The sequence below is a fragment of the Takifugu rubripes genome, chromosome 9 (genome assembly GCF_901000725.2).
Source record: "Takifugu rubripes chromosome 9, fTakRub1.2, whole genome shotgun sequence".
Lineage (NCBI taxonomy): Eukaryota > Metazoa > Chordata > Actinopteri > Tetraodontiformes > Tetraodontidae > Takifugu > Takifugu rubripes.
Window position 1 is genome coordinate 7,178,162 of NC_042293.1, and position 8,603 is coordinate 7,186,764.

An 8,603-nucleotide genomic window follows, 5' to 3' on the forward strand; every position below is an offset into this window, starting at 1 on the left:
CGGAAGCTTCGCGAACACTCTGGAAAGCATTGCCAAATCATTTTCCTGCCTGGGAATGACGTCCTCCAGCACGAGGCAGTTATATTTAGAGCCTATATAAAGAGGAGTCGCCCTCTAGGCTTTGTTGACTTTGCAGCAGGTATCGTCAGGACAGATAAAAAGAACCTACCGTGATCTCTAAAGACACAATATTAAATGGTAAAATACAAGAATAAAACACTACCCAACTGTTTTTTTCGATCGTAAAGAAGTTGGACATACAACTTTCTGCTACGATGCAAAAAATGTCTCCATATGACGCTGGTTAACATGAATCTTCGTTTATAATAGTAATTTTTTAAAAATTAAATAGAGTGTATTTACAGAGGACGTAGAACAAGCTTATTTGTGTCTATATTGCAACACAGTTGAGTGGAATGCCCCAAACCGGTTGCTATGATTTCTGGGTAAAGTGCGCCCCGGTATCCGCCCATATTCGCTTAAAGGAGGCCAACCTGAGCAGCTAGGCCGGACGCTGGATCAAATGGAAAGTTCAATCGATTAATTTACGCACTTTGCACGCCCCCCATTTGCTTGTGGAAGACGAGGTAGATCGACTTAAATGCGGCGGATTCGGTGTGAGATAGGAAATGCATAGATCGTGTCAAACGAGAGGATTATCAGCCTGACTTGTTTGGTCGCTACTTCGGACGCGGAACTCCATTCGCTAAAAGGTAAAGCAAACTGGTAACATTTGTACGTGTGTGTCGTTTTGTGGGGGTCAATGCTTATTTTGTGCACTCCGGTTTAGGCAATAGATCAACGAGTCCGCTTTTAGAACTGCTTAACAATGTCACCGGAGTAGGAACATCCATTTTCGGCGTGAGTACAAACTACGCCCAATTGTTAACCAACGTCTGGCCCTGCAATGCAGACCTTTGGGCTAGCTTGTCAATGGCGGATTTAAAATCTCTACCTTTCCCCTTTGAATGGACCCAACTGTATCAGTTCGCGCAGGTGTCGAACACCGAGCTGCGTCCACACTTTACATGTACAAATCTCGGAAAATGAGCTCATGTGGGCTCATTACTGGAGTTTTGAGCTGGTGTTCGAGCTCCAGAGCTCACCCAGTTAGCAGCACAGCAGCCGGGCTAGTACAGCTTTCACACAACCAATCTGGCAACCCCGCGGGCCGAGGTCTGTATTTAAATCAATTTGCTTCTAACTGCAAAGCTTGTCCGAAGTGTAACTACGGATTTAAAACTGTTTCACAGACTTTTGTGGAAAAGTGTGGCGGCCTGTGCAAAGTTGAGACTGCTAATATTTCAAAGTAGCTTAATTATTGGGCTGTTAATCCGTCCGTTCTTTCACTGCTGGTTATTCCGTCTGTAAGGAACCTTTTCCACGCTGTTGCAGCCCCTTTCACTTTTCAGACACTCTGCACTAAGTGAAAATAAGTGATTATATTTCTGCATGCAGGGCAAAGAGCATTTGCAGGAATTACTTTATCAGATGTGTCATCTACTCAGATAACCATGGGTTTATTGAAGAAGCCTCTAGTTGAGGAGCCTCACTGACAACCAGACAGTTCTGGGCCAAATGTGTGTGTAGACTGTTTCATCAAATAATGATGGCAGACACCAATGGGCTGGATACCTCTGAAACCACATTTATGCTTTTGTTTGTGTGGGGAAAGTGCTGCTCCTCCCTGACTGCAGGCTGTGCAGCTCTGTGAGCAGCGGCCCCTGTGAAAGGGCCAGCTGCCACCATTGATGGGCGCTTCTGCACAAAACGACAGCAGACAGCCTCATAGCTGCTCGTCAATTTTGCAGCCTTAATGTAATTATAGATTTCTGCCTGTGGTTAGTTTCTAATTAATTTCTCTTACCGTGAGATGGCTACTAAATTTAAATTGGTATTTAACTTAGTTAAGCAGGTTATAATTCAAATTGCTTCTCTAAAGTTTCGTAGTTGTCTTTTAACTTTGGGACAATGCTAATATCTGCTTGTGTGTTTCAAGCCCTCTGACAGGTATTCAGCATCAGATTTCAGCACTAGTTTTTGTGTCGTCTCATTTGGTGCTTATTCAGATTTGTATCTTATCCAAGTTTGTATCTTATCGAAGGACATTAAAGAAAAACAACCAAAACTCCAGCACACACATTATGCTATGAGAGCTCTGCTCTTTTTGAGGAAGATTTCGAAACACAAATGATCCAGCTGACATTTTGGAGCAAAATGAACTGTGTTGATTAACCTCCTTTTCTTCCCACAGGTAAATCATGACAGAGTATAAGCTGGTAGTGGTGGGAGCTGGAGGTGTTGGCAAGAGTGCGCTTACTATCCAGCTCATCCAGAACCACTTTGTGGATGAATACGACCCCACCATTGAGGTACGAGTGTGAACGCATGTGCTGATGTGTGTGGTTCTGTGTGTTTTGTTGTAGGACTGCAACAAGGACAAACTGTTTCAAAACGCAACACCAGCGAGTTCTTCTGGTTCAGGTCTTTAAAAATACGTCAAACAGGTTCTAAATAACGTGCACGCTGTACCGTGTTGCCCTGCCTTTTCTTGGGGGGGTCAGACCGAACACAGTCAATCAATTATGGATGTGAATTTGCAGGTTAGAGCTCCACCGTACTATTTGTAGAGACTCGAGAGCATCTCAAAAACCTGCTGAACTTGACTGTAATTACTCCTGGAGTATCTGAGCGAGTGTGAAAAGGTGGAGTGTCTTGCCACAGTGGAAAGTTCAGTGTATTTTGAGGTCTTCTCTGCTGAAATGTAGCTTGCATGCGTAATTATCTCACGGGAAAACAGTCAAAACATTTTAATTCAATTACAGGGGGTGCGTGTGTGAACAAATTTTATTATCCACCCATTTGGACCTTCAGCTCATTGATCGTTGATCTTTAAACTCTTCTCTGACAGGACTCCTACAGAAAGCAAGTAGTGATTGATGGAGAGACCTGTCTACTTGACATCCTGGACACTGCAGGTCAGGAGGAGTACAGCGCCATGAGAGATCAGTACATGAGGACGGGGGAGGGCTTCCTCTGTGTCTTTGCCATCAACAACACCAAGTCTTTCGAGGACATTCATCACTATAGGTGAGCAGAGGTCATGTAGAAGGCAGAATCTCCGATCAGGCCATGTACTTCACCACAAACGGGTTTTTATTGTAGGGGAAAAGGCTCCTAAATTACAAAAGTGGCTCCAAATGATTTATCCATGCATAACATGATTATTGTTATTTGATGGATTTTTTAAGTAAGGTCCAATGGGAGCCTTGGTACTGGAACATACTGGCTGCAGACATGAACTGGTGTTTGTAACTCAGACAGCCCACTGACCTTTCACGTCTTTGTAAAATGACACAGTGATTAATGGAAGGTGCAAAAGCTGCAGTGATCACGTCACAAAAGTTTTCTCTCCTCAGCACTCTTTCCTGTCAAAATAACTCTTATTGTGCTGTCGCATATTCAGCTCACTTCATTAAATTCCATTCAAAGCACCGAAGTCTTGAAGGTGTAGCATTGTTAAGACGAGAAGGAGCAATTTTAACTCTCTTTCAAACTAATTCTTTATTTGATCTGAGACCACCAGCAGTGATCATTCCGATGGAGTGCATTTAAAAATCTGTTTAGAGTGAACAATCTTTAAGTACAAGCAGTAACTTTTTACCCTTTTCAAAGGTAAATGTGTTGACTCACTTCTCCTCACACTTGGACCAGTCTTTTCAACAAATTTACCTTCATTTTTCTCAAGACCAAATGAGATTTATTTAAATCAACATTAAAGTACCAATGTTCTGAACAATCCCACAAAACTGAGTTTATATGGATCTACGTCTGTCTGTGATTAGAGAACAGATTAAGCGGGTGAAGGACTCTGAGGACGTCCCCATGGTACTGGTGGGGAACAAGTGTGACCTCCCGTCCCGGACAGTTGACACCAAGCAGGCTCAGGACTTGGCGCGAAGCTACGGCATTCCCTTTATTGAGACCTCAGCCAAAACCAGACAGGTGAGAGTGCAGCTGAAGAAGACCGCACATGCACGCACACACTCGGACAGTTAAACTTTGCAGTCTGTCTGGAAATGGCTGAGAAATTCCTTTGCATGTTTTGTGTCTGTCAGTCCCAAATCAAAGCTGCGTAAGACTAAAAGTGTCTTGCTCTCTCTGAAATCCAGTGGCTCCACTGTTGTTGTTAATGTTGTTGGACGATATTCATCTTCGATTATACGCTTTTTTTTTGTTCTATTTTTTTTTTTTTTTTTTTTTTTGTTTTTTTAAACTTGTGAGCGACTTGCATGCTTCTTGGTCATGGACCAATGGATGTCATCATAAGGGCTTCTTACTGGTCTATAAAATTCCATTGATTCTGCTTTCTGCGGTGGCTAAAATCTGCCAGTGTGTTTTGGCGTGGCCTCGTGGGAGGCTGAATGATGCAGAAACACATTTTAACGTGGGGGTCAGTCTGATTTGGGGTGAATCATGACTCCATTTTAGTGTGGGTAAAATCAATCACCCATTGATTTTTGTTAATTTATCCTCTTGCAGTTTGGTTCCCTGCTTTCCTCTGTAGTAATAATTCACTTCCACAGGACATTCAACAGTGTCGGCAGCTACATGTTGGACATTTCTTTAACTGAACTCATCTCCCTGCATCTGTTTACATGCACCACACATGCTAATTAAAATTTAGGTCCTCTTCTCTGGACAGTGGGAGGATTTATTCACCCAAGTGCATTTGTTCAGTCTGACTAGTGTTATAAATGCAGGCTGAATGTAAATAATAAAATGGTAATTATCACTGACTTGCACACCTTTTTAAAATATGTTCATAACCCACACTTGACCTTCTAATTGAGGTGCACGGTTTTTGTGTTTATCCACCCTGCTGTTTTTCATGTGTAGGATGTTTTTATTCTTTGCTTAAGTCCCTTTTGGTCAAACCTCAAATTACAAAAAGGAAAATGTTTAGGGAATGACACAGGTGAGTGCATTCATATGATGGAGTTTCAGTTTCTGGGTGCAATGAGGGTGACCGGACGACGCAGGTAGACCCTCCTCAGAAACCTACGTCCTTTTTATAAACTGTAACGCATGCCTCCATCCATACGCTGTCCTTCTATATCCCTCACTGCTGCAGAGAGTGGAAGATGCCTTTTACACTCTGGTACGGGAGATCAGGCAGTACCGGCTCAATAAACTCAGCAAGGAAGAAAAGACTCCACGCTGTGTCAAGCTTAGAAAGTGTGTTGTGATGTGAAAGGGGTAAGTGTCTGCAGCCATGTGTCCACCAGGCCTGTGTGTGCTTTTGTTGGTGGCAGTAAAGGCGACAGAAGAGATGGTGCTTCATGGGTCCTCCGATCTAATCTGCTGGTATCAGCTGGGGCTGTGGTCAAGCTCTAACAGAAGGCTGCTGATTTCCTCCTTTTCCAGAATGTCATCATCACAGATCATTATTATCCAGGGCTGTTCTCACACTGGCTTCATGACCCGCAGAATACGCTTTGCAAATTGAATCCACTTTTTAAAGTTATAAATCCCACCATGGAGGTTTCCAGGTGAATTTGACCTGCACTTGGAAACCAGTGTGAAAGCATCCTGCTCTGCTGAAATCGTCCTTAAGAAGGGTAACGGGCTGGTGTGCCGACCTGTGTGATTAACAGAGATTACAGCGTGTCTGGGATGAAATCATCTGCTGAAATGTGTCTAAAGGAAAGCCTGTCAAATTGATGCATTTATGTTTGTGGGCGAGGCTGCTGTCTGAGGCTTTAAGACTGGTCTCAGTCGGGTTTTGCTTTATCTCGGTGATCTTGGGTGCAACATTTATCTTCCTGTTTATTCCATCAAACCTAAATGTTCATTTAGGCTGTTAATGGGAATTTAGCATTGAGTGGGGTGGAAAGTGGTTTAAAGATGGGTGGGTTTGAAGGGCTCATAGCCCCTCACCTCGGGAAGACGGGCTGTAATCGGTGTCCATATGGACCCGTCCTTCTCATTGGGATCATCCTCTGTGTATGTGGCTTTTACAAGTGAACAAAAGTACTTCACAGGTAAGGTTTGTTAAGGGGTTAACACATCACTGAGTCAACAGATGAGGTTAGCCTCCAGCTAATGTTTAAGTCAAAGGAACACTTTAATCTTAAATTTCGTCTTGTTCTGCTGAACGCAGTACGGCGCAAAGGTAAATCATTAACACCAGGTGATATATTATTCTAGAATATAAATGTTGACATCGGCGCTAAAAACCCCCCCAAATGTAATCCTTTTAAAGTCTTATTATGCATCAGCTCTGCAGACTGGAGATGACTGAGTGCAGCTGTAAAGGGATTAAAGCAGGAATCTGTAGCAGTGTCGTCCTGCATTGGATTCAAGGACTGTAGTACAAGAGATAGTCTGCATAAATTACAAATTTATTATTGCTGGGCGGGGGCAATACACTCAGAGATTTAAAATAAAATGAAACACTCTCCAGAATATTTGTCAAAACCGTTGAATAAAAATGATAAATTTGTTGAAATCCCCTTTAAATCCTTTGTGTCCCCCCCCTCCTTTTGTTTTATTCTTTTCAGGGCGTTGACGATGCCTTTTACACATTAGTGCGAGAAATCCGGAAGCACAAGGAGAAGATGAGTAAGGAGGGCAAAAAGAAGAAAAAGAAGTCCAAGACAAAGTGCACACTCATGTGAATAATCTCACTTTTTCAAGCCAGACTTAAAAAAAACTCTGAACAGTTAAAATAATACATTTTGTACATTACACTAAATTATTAGCCTCTCTGCCAGTTCCCACCATACTGAATACTAAACCTGACATGAATCTTCTGCTTCTGTTATCCACTTTATTTTCTGTGCCAGTTGATCCACGAACCTTATTCTTAATTTTGTTTCTTATTTTAAACAGATGATGTTAAATTGTATCTTTTTCCATTGCGGAGCTTGGCGCTAACACCCTTTGTTTTATCCTGTAATGTTTTTTTGAGTTTGGGATGCCAAAGACTAAAAAGCGGATCAGCAGGAGGCCAGATGAGATCCAGTCGTCCCAGCCGTTATGTCACCAATACCTTTGCATGAAACTACCAATGCTAATTAGCTACCAATTCATCTAATGCTGAGTTCTGTGCTGACATTCTTCCTTTTGCATGCGTGTGTCCTGGCTGGCACCAGTAACGGGGTCAGACTCCGACCCCTATGGACATGAGGTCAGATTTCTCAGATTAATGCAGGTTCATTCAGATTGGCTGTCAGGTATTTCCCCTCCCCCCAGTCTTGTGGCGGCTCCAGCAGACCCCACAGAGATGTTCCCCGGTGCGGGGAATCGTGTCTCTACACCGGTTTTTGCTGTCGCAGGAATAATTTCACGGCCTTTTCCTAACGGTTCTCTGACAACGCCATGTTTAATGGGACAAAGCGTGACACTACCGTTGGTGCAGCTTCAGGAACGGCGGCGCGGTGCCACAGCATCTTGAAGTCCAGCTATGGCCAATTTTCACTCGCTTCCTTTTGCAGAGTTTCAAAACGCCTCTCCAATGGGAGAGTAATTTGCTTTTCTCTCGTAAGCATGTGCATTGTGGAGACGCGACTGGAACTGATGTTTTCAAATGAGGCAATAATTTGCCAGAAAATTGGATTTTTTTTGGGGGGGGATTTGTTTGTTTTGTTTTGTTTGTTTGTTTTTTTGAGAAAATTGGCCAACTCCACATAGAGGAAACAGGTTGGTGCCCCTCCCAGGTCAGCCCAGATGTCACCTCTTCCGTCGTGTTCTGTAGATTTTTATTTTATTTTATTTTTTGCCTTTTGCGTTGGGTGCTACATGTAGAATAGAAAGAGCCGAGACAACATTTGAGGAACAGCCGGCCTGCTGCTGTCAGAGAGCAGCGCTGGTAACAACAGTCCACACGTTAGTTCGGCGTGTTGACTTTCAACATTAATGATTTTTGACCCCTGTTTATTATTACCTCTTTTTTCCCTCCATGAAGTAGATAATTAAATTTTAATTATGAAACCCTCTTAACAATACTGTTGTAAAACTTTTACTGAAATGTTCCTCTTCCTTTATTGTGTGCCAACATCTGATTACTGAAATGTATCATTTATACCTAGATCATATTTTAACAATCTTTGTATAGTTGTGATACTGAAAGGTTCATATTTTGTAAATTGTGCTTCATTTTATGAGTCTGTCTAAATGAATGTTGCTTCAGCAGAGCGTTGCCCTGCTCCGTGTGTGACTGGCTCCCGGTCGGGGAAAGTGGATCCACGACCACAACACACTAGTGGGTGATGTTGAGTGGCGATCTGTTCTCAAATGAGCATTTTTTTTGTTTGTTTTCCATGAATCCCACCACTCCTATTTAATGTGTAATAAAGAACAAAGTTAAGAGGAACTTATATTTTGTGTCACTTTGTCTTGTTTTTCTTTTTAACTGTTTTTTTTTTCCTTTTTACTGGTTTCTTTGAGTGGTTTTTATATCGCCGGGATTTGAAGAATGAGCGTAACAAGTTTTTGTCCAGTAGGTGGCGCAGTTGACTCGGGTCTGAGCATCTTCTGTCCGCGCAGCCTGCATTCAGCTCTGACAAGCCATTTTTGTTTGCGCTGCATAGACAATTAGT

The 8,603-nt window shown here is 42.6% G+C and overlaps 1 protein-coding gene across 2 annotated transcripts; it reads left to right on the forward strand.

Annotated features, from left to right (window-relative positions):
- The first annotated feature begins 176 nt into the window (after positions 1 to 176).
- On the forward strand, positions 177 to 8,381 carry kras (v-Ki-ras2 Kirsten rat sarcoma viral oncogene homolog). 2 transcript variants are annotated; one of them, XM_011607149.2, is made up of 6 exons: positions 177 to 713; positions 2,255 to 2,372; positions 2,912 to 3,090; positions 3,846 to 4,005; positions 5,135 to 5,259; positions 6,564 to 8,381. In XM_011607149.2, the coding sequence occupies exons 2-5, from the start codon at positions 2,262 to 2,264 to the stop codon at positions 5,252 to 5,254; spliced, it is 570 nt and encodes a 189-aa protein (XP_011605451.1). In that variant the 5' UTR covers positions 177 to 713; positions 2,255 to 2,261; the 3' UTR covers positions 5,255 to 5,259; positions 6,564 to 8,381. The 2 variants fall into 2 exon arrangements, with proteins under 2 accessions (XP_011605451.1, XP_011605452.1); XM_011607150.2 differs by lacking the exon at positions 5,135 to 5,259 and having other exon boundaries at positions 194 to 713.
- Positions 8,382 to 8,603: the final 222 nt, after the last annotated feature.